The 13,991-nt window shown below is 36.0% G+C and overlaps 1 protein-coding gene and 1 pseudogene across 1 annotated transcript; both read left to right on the top strand.

The window, feature by feature from the left end:
• Positions 1,633-10,767, top strand: LOC105171134 (nitrate reductase [NADH] 2-like). Its single transcript, XM_011092160.2, has 4 exons — positions 1,633-2,878; positions 4,101-4,241; positions 8,849-9,081; positions 9,427-10,767. The coding sequence occupies exons 1-4, from the start codon at positions 1,837-1,839 to the stop codon at positions 10,765-10,767; spliced, it is 2,757 nt and encodes a 918-aa protein (XP_011090462.1). The 5' UTR covers positions 1,633-1,836.
• Positions 11,566-12,903, top strand: LOC105171133 (annotated as a pseudogene).

Raw genomic sequence — 13,991 nt, 5'->3', positions numbered from 1 at the left:
GGGGGGGGGGTGATAGGTAATAAATAAACATGAGGAAGATTGAAACCAAAGGCTACTCAGAAACTGATGCAAGTTGTGGTTCTTGTCTGTTTTTCTTACTTGTTTGAAGTTAAAATAGGGACAAAATCCCCAAATAGATATAACTGCAAATATCTTCCATCCATTTCTTTTCCTTTTTATTTTTTTTATTTCTACCAAAAAGCCAATTTTAGCTACTAAAGTGTTCATATATGTATATATTTAAATAGGGTGAATAGCAATTTACCCTCTTGATATTAAAAATGAGCACGTTATCCCCTTGTAAAAAAAATATAGTAATTTATCCCTTTATACTTTTTTAAATGAAACAATTTACCTTCTTATGCAGGAAGGTAAATTGTTTTATTTTAAAAAATACAAGGAGGTAAATTGTTGTATTTTAAAAATACAGAGAGGTAAATCACTATTTTTTCATAAGAGGGTAATTTGCTCATTTGCGACATCAAAGGGGATTACTTGCACTTTTTCTATTTAAATTTAAATGGTTGTGAATGAGAATAAATAAATAAATAAAATTAATTAAAAATGAGGGTGGTCTCATCGGAAAATGTAAGGAGAGAGGATACTAAATGGTTTCAATCGTGTTGACAGAAAGAAACGACAGTGAGTTTCCTTTTCTCTATGGATATCATTCACTTTCACAATTTGACAAAATTTTTGTCCTGCCGAAGGACATCAACATTTGCTTCCATACATATACATGCACCTAATTAATTTCTTGATTTTATGCGTCATATTTACCTGTCAACATTATATAAATATTGTGCTTTAAATTAAAACGCGTTTGACAGATATCTATATCATAATGAAACTATTACTATTTGCGAATACAGCAAATATACCCGTACAATCCAATCTAAGAACAAAATCCCATGTCACAAATACGATCTTTCATTCAGTGAAAAATTGTAATCAATCGTACTCAAATTAATGTGCTGATGATCAAAAGTATTTTCTTGTATATGTAATTCGTGTTATATATCTGTTAAATTATTAGAACACACATGTAGTGACATTAACAGTAATATACGTACACGGAGAACGTAATATACTGAATTATACGTATAGAAATGGGGACAAAAAAAAAAAAGAAGGGGATATAGCGGTAGGAGCTGCAGAAACCAAGGTGACTCAAAGAATCACGAAGAGGCCATTGTCTCCATAACCCTCATCGGCTTCAATTAGCCGCCCCCAGTTGTGAATTCTGACCCTTTCTATTTTAGTTTACCCTTAGCCTCACTGCATGGTTTTTGTTTTCCATCATGTGAGTTTGGCTGCGCTCCCCATCTGTCTGTCTGTCTGTCTATACGTACGTAGGTAGTAAGAAGCCGAAGCCCGCCCCCGCCCCCCCCCCCGCCTCCGATCCATGTACTGGTTTCGAATGGGATTTGGCTGTTGGGAGTCCCATGCGCCACTTCTGACTGCACTAATACATATGCTGCTGCATGCCCCTCTTCTTTTTCACACCTATTCATTGGTCTTAATTGCACCCACCTTTAATTTTGTTCTAAATATATTTGATTTGGTGAATAGGCACATAATTAATGGATTTGTATTAGTATTAATTAAAATTGAGTGGGTGGGGGATGGGGGTGGGGGTGGGGTCTTCTGCCTCAAGGTTTGGACAATATTTTTTTCGAGAGGAATATATAGTCGTCAACCGGCTCTAGCTATATAAACTCCCCAACCTCGTCTCAAACAAAGCAAAGTAAATAACTATAAACTACAAAAATGTTCGTCTGAAGAGAAAGCAAAGAAGCTTCCTTCCCTTCTCTTCCCTCTCCTCCATCGACCACCATGGCGGCTTCTATTGAGAACCGGCAATTTGGTCGCCAAGAACCGGGATTCCAGGGCGTCTCCCTCCCATTCAAACCCAGTCCGACATCCGACCACCGGTCCGACTCCCCGGTTCGTGGCTGCAGCTTCCCTCCATCCGCCGACGTCACTTTCCCCAACAAGCGCAATATGAATATTGGCAATGCCAGATTTGATTACTCCTCCAGCGATGAGGACGATGATGACGAAAATGATTACTCCTTGGCTATTAAGAAATCCAACGCCGATTTAGAACCATCGGTTCTCGACTTGAGGGACGAGGCCACCGCCGACAACTGGGTGGAGCGCAACCCTTCCATGGTTCGGCTCACCGGAAAACACCCCTTCAACGCTGAGCCGCCGCTCCCCCGCCTCATGCACCACGGTTTCATCACCCCGGTCCCCCTCCACTACGTCCGCAACCACGGGCCAGTTCCCAAGGCGGTCTACGAAAAATGTACGGTTGAAGTCACCGGTCTCGTCAAAAGATCCATGCGGTTCACCATGCACCAACTGGAAACCGAGTTCCCAAGCAGAGAATTCCCCGTCACGCTCGTTTGCGCCGGAAACCGCCGCAAAGAACAAAACATGGTGAAACAAACCATCGGTTTCAACTGGGGCGCCGCCGGGATTTCCACCTCCGTGTGGCGGGGGGTGCCACTACGCGCTATTCTTAAGCGATGTGGGATTATGGGCAAGAAAAAGGGCGCACTCAACGTGTGTTTCGAAGGGGCGGAAGATTTGCCCGGCGGCGGCGGCTCGAAATATGGGACGAGCGTGAAGAAGGAAATAGCCATGGATCCGGCCAGGGACATCATACTGGCTTACATGCAGAATGGCGAGAGATTGACGCCGGATCATGGGTTTCCGGTGAGAGTGATAATTCCGGGTTGCATCGGCGGGAGAATGGTGAAATGGTTGAACCGTATAATCGTTACTACACAGGAGTCCGACAGTTATTATCATTACAAGGACAACAGGGTTCTTCCATCCCACGTTGATGCGGAACTAGCCAACGCTGAAGGTACGATGAACACATCTATATTTACAAAAATTATCTCTGTTTTCAAATTATTTTTTTATTTTTAGAGCTTTTTTACTAAATATTTTCACACACATAGTCCAAATATGGGAAGCAAATTCTAGGATTTGGTCCACTTAAATTAGTATATAACTAAAGGACAGCAGAATCAGTTATACGACAAAAAATGATCATTTGATTCGACAATATGAAGTCCAACAATAATTTTCTTTCCATAATTATCCAAAATTCTATATTAAGAAACATAAAGATTTTATTAATTAAGTTTAAAATTTCAACATATTTATAGTGTATACTGATATACCTCTCACATTTGGAATGTGCATGTTTGACCGAGAAAAAAAAAAAAGATTTAAAGGCAATTTTCGTCCCCTAATTTTAGATCATTCTCATTTTAGTCCCCTAAGTTACTAGAGTTCCATTTTCGTCCTGTAAAACTGAAAAAATCTCAATTTTGGTACAAATTTGGTCGGAAAGTTGAGTCACTCGTCGAAAAAAGTCACATGCCAGGCATGCGACTTTTTAATTGGAGCTTGCATTGTGATTGACTGAAAAAGATGATGTGGTGAAAATATGGCCTGAAGTTAAGGGACGAAAATGAGAATGGCCTAAAATTAGGGGACAAAAATTGCCTTTAAGCCTTTTAGAATGACCAATCACAATGCAAGCCCCAATTTAAAAAGTCACATGCCTGGCATGTGACTTTTTCCGACGAGCAACTCAACTTTCCAATCAAATTTGTACCAAAATTAAGATTTTTTCAATTTTACGGGACCAAAATGAAACCCTAGTAACTTAGGGGACTAAAACGAGAATGGCCTGAAATTAGGGGACCAAAATTGCCTTTATCCAAAAAAAAACAAGAATTGACATAAAATATCCTATAATTTGTAGGAGAAATTAATTTCAACTTTTGGATTCAGTTTTTTCGAATCTAAATTAATTATGTAATAAGTGTAATAAAAATACAGTTAAAAAAAATAGTCAATTATACGACAAGTGTGATAAGTTTAATTTGACTAAATTTGATTGGGTAAAAAGTTTGCAATTAAATGCAATAATAATAATAATTTAATTGTGGAATTTAGGATGACATAATCAAGAGATTAGGAGGGTATATATGTAATTTACTTTATCACAATGAAAGCTGATGATGTTTTTGTCTTGTGTCCTGACAATGGCGTTGGCATTGGCATGCAAGCAGCTTGGTGGTACAAGCCTGATTACATCATCAACGAGTTGAACATCAACTCCGTCATTACGACGCCGTGTCATGAAGAAATATTGCCCATCAATTCCTCGACCTCTCAGAGGTCTTACACCTTGCGGGGATATGCCTATTCTGGTCAGCTATTAATAGCAATTTATTCTCATTTGATATTGAAAATGAGCACGTTACTTTTTTATGAAAAAAATATAGTAATTTATCTTCTTATAAAGAGGTAAATTGCTTCATTTTAAAAAATATAGGAGGGAAAATTGTTGTTTTTAAAAAATATAGGGAGATAAATTGCTATTTATTTTTTCATAAGGGAGTAATTTGCTCATTTGCAATATCACAAGGGGGTTGCTTGCATTTTTCTGCAATATTAGTCCTGAATTATTACTCTTTTTATAATAATTAAATAAGAAGTATCACGTATAAAAATATATTTTTAGATGTGATTATAAAATTTATTAGTTATTAATAAAGATATTAAACTCATAATTTTATTTATATTTATGCATTATTGAATCATTAATTTGTTATTAATTTTATCTATTAGTTGATGAGGAAACCATTTAATTTATTATTAATTGCAATGCACTTCTAAATTTAATTGATAATATTAAATAAAATATTTATCCCTTAAAATTGAATTTTTACATTTCGTCTATATAATTATTATGTTTAATACATGATTTTTATATATTTAGAACATATTCGAATACGTACAAAAGAAAAATATAATTTAAAATAAGATTAACAGAGTCCCGTATTTTCGATTTCTGATAAGAAATTCTAATTTAATGAAATTGATCATGTTTTATTTTTAATGTCTATTTTCTATCTCCTCCATGTAATTTTATTTTGTGTTTGCTATATTATTTTTGTGAAATATTTTATTTTATTATTAACATGAAATGATTTTAAACTAATTAGTTATTGATACTCTTTATAAAAAAATAATCTATTTAGACATATCCATATATTAACTTGTATTGAGATGTCTTATAATTATTCTAATTATATTTTACGATCAATTTTTAAAGTTTGTCAAAATATTGTTTACATTCTTCGTTAACTTCTAAATTTAAAATATTATTGCATAAAATGTTATTTTCTGCATTTTTAACTCCATATTTTTAGTGTAATTTTTTTATTTATTAATTCGTATAAATTTAATTGGCATTATATATATATATTTCTTATTTAATAACTTTTTATGTTTTTAAAAAACTTCATTTTGAATTTATGTGCATACAACATTATCTAATATTGAAAATTATATAATGCGAGATTTCATACATAATTTCAACTTAAAATATAAAGATTAGTGCTTTTATTTGTGGATATTTTTTATTGTTAATATTTAATTTATTTTTGTTAAACGTGAGATCCTATAATTGTATTTTATCACTCTTTATAAATTGTAATGTTTACACACTTTTATTATGAGGAAAAAAAAAAAAGAGAAAAAGTACAATCTAAAAAGAATTATCTAATACTATTTCGTCGAACTCGAAATATGCGATCACGATTGTTGATCGAACAAGGCCACGTATCCTCACGCGATTTAGTGATTGGGTCCTGAGGATGAAAGCACGAATGTGAGCCTCGTCGGGTGCGTCCTCGACAATGAATCTCTGACGCTCAAGTTAGAGTTGATTGAGGTAAATGTGCGAGCTGAGATAGTAAGTCGAAAGTAAATAGACAACAATTACCTCAATAAATGACGCATTACGATATTTATATTTTTAAGTGTGTAAGGTGGGTTGGGCCACGCGTCATAATCTGGATGTTAGCATCTCTGATCGGACGACTACTATCATGTCGGGTCTTCGATTAGCAGGACAGGTTCTATCCGACCCACTTCAATGGGGTGCGAATCTTGTATAGGTAGATTACAGAAATGCCCCTCATCAAGGGTATTTTTGTCAAATTAGGATTTCCCCATCACTATTATCAAAAGTAAAATCAATTAGTTTGAAGTCACTCAATTTAGAATTTCTATAATGAAATTGACGATTTTTATTTGGAATTTTCTAATATTTATTCTTATTAATTTTTTTATTTTTTGAAGTTTGGATTAATATATATTTGCATTTTACACATACTATTTATTTTTTAAATTTTATAGTTACCCAAAAAATCAATATTTTTTAAAAACAAAATTTAAATTATTTCTAGCAAATTAACATTAAAATTTATTTGGAGACCACCCACGTCGCTTTGATAATTACACATACACCACTAGAAATGTCAAAATTATTTCAATCACTTTTTTTATAAAAATTGCACATATAGCTCCCAAAAATATCAACATTATTACACAAGTACCCTTATTCTTTGGTTGTTAGGGGTAATTATGCAAAATGTAGGGATAGTTTATGTAAACACGGCATAAATCAGAAAGTATAAATATAATTATCCCTCTAATTTATTATTGGAAAGAAAAATATAAATAAGGATACGAATATCTTCTCATAATAATAATAAACACTCAAGAGATATTTTCACTATTATATATTTAATCATAAGTTGCACTTAGTAATATTATTTTATCTTCGGTATATTATGGTAAAAATTAAAATTACATGAAATTATAATCTCAAAAAAAATTCCACTACCATTATTAAAATAAAATCAATTAGTAAGAAGTCATCCATGTTAAATTTTTTTAAAGCATTTCCAATTTATTAAGATTTATCATTTTTATTTAAAATTTTATGATATTTATTCTTTTCATTATATATTATAGAGTTTTGAAGTTTATTATTTTATATATTATTTCGATACTATTCATTTTAACTTATATCGTGGCTTTGTAAAATAATATTTTTAAAGTTAAATATCTTCTAACAAATTAATTGCATAGACATATGATTATTCAATTTTTTATTAGAACTCTTAAACAGTCTTCTTTTAATAGAGTTTTATATTTTTATAATTCATTTTTATTTATTATTATAAAAATTACTTAAGTAAGGGTATGAATATCTTTTCACAATGGGGAATAATCACATGAAAGATTCACGCTCTTATAGGAAAAATTATTTGTTTAGTCTCTTAAATATACCTGCTATTAATTTTAATTCTTTAAGTTTAAATATTTTAGTTTTAGTCCTCTAATTTTAAAAAATGTGTATTTTAGTCCTCTGACCCAATTTTGGACAATTTTACTCCACGCACAGCTTTTTAAAAAGCAAATTTAGTCCATCTTCACTCATTTCGCATTTCATAACTAATGCTCACATAGAAGGTATGAATTTATGAAGATTTAATTTTATTTTAGAAGCATGTTGGGCCTTTTAAGAGCATTATGATGGACTATTAAACTTTATCATTTGAAGGGCAAAAGAGTCTTAAACTACGCTAAAGAACTGAATTTACACAAAATTGATAAATACGAGACTAAATCTAATATTTTCAAAATTAAAGGATAAAAAAATAAAATTCGTGTCAAAATTATAGGACGAAAATTTTGTTTTTGCCCACTTTTATATATGTTATAGATATAGATCTAGTAAAACTAAAACCATTATCATCAACGGCCATCATTTAATGCTAATTCCTAGGTTGTGGACGGACGAGATTGTTCTAGGTACATCGTCTGCTGAATGATATCATCATCGAGCATTGCAAATTGTTTGGATCTAGACAGCATTCCTTCCATAATAAGTATTCATTTTCGCCAAACCAACCTTTGCTAGAGACAACTATTTCTCTCTCCCAACCCTCATTAATGTTGTCATGCCCTATAAAAGTAACTTTGTTTTTTTTGTTCCCTCTAAACACACTGTCTCGCACATGATTACATTCTCCAAAGCAATTTATAGACATATATTAATAAGACATTTAATTAATAGGAATAATTACAACTCCTCTCTCTTAAGGTTCAATGTAATTATACGTAAATTCTTTATGGTATGCGAAACTACATCTAGCACCCCTAATGTTTGCTTCCGTCTAACAAGTTAGTCTCTTCGTTAGTCAAAATTTACTGAATTTGCTAATATTAACAGAAAATTGGAATGAAAATTGATATATACTATCGATTGATTTATTAATGACTTATTGTAGGTCAAACAATTTCTTTCATACTAAACTGCCCTTGTAACAGTGAAGATATACCTCCTCATACGCACCAACGCGTGAAAGCGTATGAGGGTAATTTGATTGTAAAAAGATTTATTTGACCTGTAATAAGTTAGTAATAAATCAAGCGGGGTAAATATAGATGTTTTTTTCAATTTTTTTGTTAATATTAGCAAATTTGTGAATTTTGACCAACGAAAGGGACTAATTTGTTATATGGAAACAAATTTCAGGGGTGCTAGATGTAATTTTTTTTTTCAAATAATAGGTGGTCTATATGTAATTACACTAAATTTCAGGAGAGAAGAATGTAATTATCCTTAATCAATATAAAGTAAGAGAAATCCCCACAAAATTTTTAAATTTATTTATAAAATTTTAACTTTAACCACTATTGTTGATAATTTACTTGAACAACTAGTGAGTGGAATCATATTAGGTTTCTTGAGTATAATATAGAGTTCCAGCATCTTAGGTCTTTTTGTTTTAATTACACCTATGTACGATGTAGTATCTTAATGAGTTTCCCATAAAAGACTGGCCGTGGACAATAAACTTCCATTTTTGACTCTCCGATCTTTCAAACCCCGATCATGAGTACAATTATCGACGTGAATTATTACTAATTCATGGAAATTTACGTGAATAAATAGGGGGCGGTAAGAAAGTGACGAGAGTAGAGGTGACGTTGGATGGTGGAGAAACATGGCATGTGTGTTCGCTGGACATCCCCGACAAGCCTAACAAGTACGGCAAATACTGGTGTTGGTGCTTGTGGTCACTGGAGGTGGAGGTGCTCGACCTGCTCGGGGCCAAGGAGATTGCGGTCCGAGCGTGGGATGAGACGCTCAACACACAGCCCGAGAAGCTCATCTGGAATGTCATGGTATGTTTATGTGTATATATATATGTAATTGTATTTTGGTCCAAATACGTATAATTCTTGAATTAATTAGTGGATTAATTATAAAAAATAGATTAATGAGAATAATTAACATGGATTATATATATATTATTTACCGACCATGTGGAGTCACGTGCCACATAAAAATTATCTTCTGAACCTTTGTTGTAAGAACCAATGACCTGGAGTTTTTTCAATGCACTGATGTTTCTTTAATATACCATACTAATGAAGTTTCCTATTTCAAAACTAAATTATATATGATTTTTATTCTCTAGTAATTAGATAAGTATGATTAGAATTATAATAAAAATTTAACTTTTACAGGGGATGATGAACAATTGCTGGTTCCGAGTAAAAACCAACGTGTGCAAGCCACACAAGGGAGAAATTGGGATTGTCTTCGAGCACCCAACTCAGCCCGGCAATCAATCCGGCGGATGGATGGCGAAGGAGCGCCACCTCGAGAAATCCTCCAACGACAACCAAACCTTAAAGAAGAGTGTCTCCTCCCCGTTCATGAACGCCACATCAAAAACGTTCTCCATCTCCGAGGTTAAAAAGCACAATTCCCCCGATTCTGCGTGGATCATCGTCCACGGCCATGTCTACGACTGCACCCGCTTCCTCAAAGACCATCCCGGCGGCACTGACAGTATCCTCATCAATGCTGGCACCGATTGCACAGAGGAATTCAACGCCATACACTCTGACAAAGCCAAGAAGATGCTTGAGGACTACAGAATTGGTGAGCTGATCACTACTGGCTACGCCTCCACGGACTCCTCCTTGAATAACTCGGTGCATGGTCCGAGTAGTAATCTGCACTTGGCGCCGATCAAAGAAGTTTCGCCGACGACGATGAGGAGCGTCGCCCTTGTGCTGCATGAGAAGATCCCATGCAAACTTATTGCCAAAACTTCACTCTCCCACAACATGAGATTGTTCCGATTCGCATTGCCGAACGAAGACCAAGTTCTGGGATTACCCGTTGGGAAACACATTTTCCTTTGCGCCACCATTGATGATAAGCTCTGCATGCGACCTTACACACCGTCGAGCACCGTCGACACTGTGGGATACTTTGAGCTGGTGGTGAAAATTTACTTTAAAGGGGTTCACCCAAAATTCCCCAATGGTGGGCTAATGTCGCAGTATCTTGATTCTCTGGAATTGGGTTCTTTAGTGGACATCAAAGGACCGTTGGGCCACATTGATTACAAAGGAAAAGGGTACTTCGCCGTGCATGGGAAACAAAAATTTGCCAAGAAACTAGCCATGATCGCCGGAGGGACGGGAATCACACCGATTTATCAAGTGATGCAAGCTATCTTGAAGGACCCGGAAGATGATATAAAAATGTACTTGGTGTACGCGAATCGGACGGAGGATGATATTTTGCTGAAAGACGAGCTTGATGCATGGGCAGAGAAATACCCAGATAAAGTCAAAGTATGGTATGTCATTCAAGAGAGTATAAAGGAAGGTTGGAAATACAGTTTGGGATTCGTCACTGAGAGCGTGTTGAGACAACATATCCCAGACTCAGAGTCGTCGGAAACCACCCTAGCCTTGGTATGTGGGCCACCGCCGATGTTGCAGTTCGCGGTAAACCCAAATTTGGAGAAGATGGGATACGATATTAAGGAAAAATTATTGGTGTTTTAGAAAAAAATAATAATTAATGGTGGAAATCATAACCTTGATCGCCATACTTGTAAATAAACTCTATATATATTGTAATTTTCTCTTCTTGTATTTCAACATTGTGATATGTCAAAAAAAGTTTAATGGAATCAAGTCTGGTCGAACTAAATCAATCACAAAGTAAGTGCATTATACTTATTATGTGATTGGTCACTTTCTCTTAGTTGCACACTAATTACACGACAATTATATTTGTACTTGATATGATTGGTTTAGGTTCGATCGAGCCCGGTCCGAACTAGAATTTTTCGTGGTATGTCCACTTCTTGTGGATATTTTTTCTTTTTATTTTTTTCTGCTAAAATTGATATATATTACGTATTGATATATAGTACGTATGGAGGGTACATCAACAAGGTAAAAAGGACCAAATTGCCCTTATATTTTTATAAGATTTGCAGCAAAGGACTGGATTTGCGTGTACACTCGCGGGTCGGGTCACTCGACTGACCCGGTTATCAGCCACTTGATCATCTGACACAGACGTCCAGATGATGCCACGTGGAGTCTTCTCATACGGTGTCGTACACTATAAATATCGGTAATATGAATATTATGGCAAGTGTATTTATTACATTTCAGTCTTATAAGCTCTCCTTAGATCGAATTCGACCCCACTCATTCAATGCACTCATGTTTCTTTAATTTGCCATACCAATGAAGTTTCCTATTTCGAAACTAAATTATATATAATTTTTATTCTCTAGTAATTAGATAAGTATGATTAGAATTATAATAAAAATTTAACTTTTACAGGGGATGATGAACAACTGCTGGTTCTGAGTAAAAACCAATGTGTGCAAGCCACACAAGGGAGAAATCAGATCGTCTTCGAGCAGCCAACTTAGCTTGACAATCAATCTAGCGGATGGATGGCGAAGGAGCGCCACCTCGGGAAATACTTCAACGAGAACCAAGCCTTAAAGAAGATTGTCTCCTCCCTGTTCATGAACACCACCTCGAAAACGTTCTCCATCTCCGAGGTTAAAAGCATAATTCCCCCGATTCTGCGTGGATCATCGTGCACGGCCATGTCTATGACTGCACCCGCTTCCTCAAAGACCATCCCGGCAGCACTGACAGTATCCTCATCAATGCTGGCACCGATTGCACGGAGGAATTCGACGCCATACACTTCGACAAAGTCAAGAAGATGCTTGAGGACTACAGAATTGGTGAGCTGATCACTACTGGTTACGCCTCCATAGATTCCTCCCCGAATAACTCGGTGCATGGCCAGAGTAGTAATCTGCACTTGGCGCCTATCAAAGAAGTTTCGCCGATGACGACGAGGAGGTGCGTCGCCCTTGTGCCGCGTGAGAAGATCCCATGCAAACTTATTGCCAAAACTTCACTGTCCCATGACGTGAGATTGTTCCGATTCGCATTGCCGAACGAAGACCAAGTTCTAGGATTAACCATTGGGAAAAATATTTTCCTTTGTGCCACCATTGATGATAAGCTCTACATGCGACCTTACACACTGTCGAGCACCGTCGACACTGTGGGATACTTTGAGCTGGTGGTCGAAATTACTTTAAAGGGGTTCACCCAAAATTCCCCAATAGTGGGTTAATGTCGCAGTATCTTGACTCTTTGGAACTGGGTTCTTCAGTGGACGTGAAAGGACCGTTGGGCCACATGGATTACAAAGGAAAATGGTACTTCGTCATGCATGGGAAACAAAAATTTTCCAAGAAACTAGCCATGATCACTGGAGGGATGGGAATCACACCGATTTATCAGGTGATGCAAGCGATCTTGAAGGACCCGGAAGATGATACGAAAATGTACTTGGTATACGCGAATCGGACAGAGGATGATATTTTGCTGAAAGACGAGCTTGATGCATGGGCAGAGAAATACTCGGATAAGGTCAAAGTATGGTACGTGATTCAAGAGAGTATAAAGGAAGGTTGGAAATACAGTTTGGGATTCGTCACTGAGAGCATGTTGAGACAACATATCCCAAACTCAGAGTCGTCGGAAACCACCCTATCCATGGCATGTGGGCCACCGCCGATGTTGCAGTTCGCGGTAAACCCAAATTTGGAGAAGATGGGATACGATATTAAGAAAAAATTATTGTTGTTTTAGAAAAAAATAATAATTAATGGTGGAAATGATAACCTCAATCGCCATACTTGTAAATAAACTCTATATATATTGTAATTTTTTCTTCTTGTATTTTAACATTGTGATATGTCAAAACAATTTTAATCGTATCAAGTCTGATCGAACTAAATCGATCACAAAGTAAGTGTATTGTTCTCTTAGTTGCACACTAATTACACGACAATTATATTTGTACTCGCTATGATTGATTTAGGTTCGATCGAGCCCGGTCCGAACTAGAATTTTTCGTGGTATGTCCTCTTCTTGTAGACATTTTTTCTTTTTATTTTTTCCTCTAAAATTGATATACAGTACGTATGCAGTGTACATCAGCAGGGTAAAAAGGACCAAATTGCCATTATATTTTTATGAGATTTGCAGCAAAGGACTGGATTCGCATGTACACTCCTGGGTCGGGTCACCCGACCTGACTCGACTGACCCGGTCCATATGAGAGAATCAAATTATCAACCGCTTGATCATCTAACACAGACGTCCAGATGATGGCATGTGGAGTCTTCTCATACGGTGTCGTACACTATAAATATCGGTAAATATGAATATTATGGCAAGTGCATTTATTACATTTCAGCCTTACAACCTCTCCTTAGATCGAATTCGACCCCACTCATTCTAACTTAAGCATCGGAGGGCCTGAACTGGGGGCCACCCAGCAAGCCTAACATGTACTCTGTTCTCAGGATCCCCTACCAAGAAGCTCGAAGAAAGTTTCAGCAACCCAATCTCAGGATATCCAGGTTCAGCGACCCAACCCCGATTGTGCGATCTGCATCATTTTGGCGCCGTCTGTGGCAATCTGAGAACAAGTGGGTTTGATATGGAAGGATCGTCTAAGAGAGATCACCACATGGAAGAAACTCCTTTAAGGGAGGAAGAGCAAGTTTGGCAGTTGACATGTGCTGATTTACGAAGAATGATCGAGAAAGCTAGCAAAAAGGCTATAGTAGAATATGAGAGGAGAACTGTAACTCCAGCTCGATAAGGAGTGAGAAGACAATTATTCAAGGGTACGGAAGTAGAAATGAAGCACGATCGTGAGGCATCAAGGG

This window comes from Sesamum indicum, linkage group LG9 (genome assembly GCF_000512975.1).
Source record: "Sesamum indicum cultivar Zhongzhi No. 13 linkage group LG9, S_indicum_v1.0, whole genome shotgun sequence".
Classification (NCBI taxonomy): domain Eukaryota; kingdom Viridiplantae; phylum Streptophyta; class Magnoliopsida; order Lamiales; family Pedaliaceae; genus Sesamum; species Sesamum indicum.
This window is presented reverse-complemented; position numbering and strand designations above follow the sequence as displayed.

Coding starts and splice junctions, on each gene's coding strand:
- LOC105171134 (XM_011092160.2), top strand. CDS start 1,837: ATGGCGGCTTCTATTGAGAACCGGCAATTTGGTCGCCAAGAACCGGGA. Junction 2,879..4,100: donor GGAACTAGCCAACGCTGAAG/GTACGATGAACA, acceptor GCATGCAAGCAG/CTTGGTGGTACAAGCCTGAT. Junction 9,082..9,426: donor AGCTCATCTGGAATGTCATG/GTATGTTTATGT, acceptor TAACTTTTACAG/GGGATGATGAACAATTGCTG.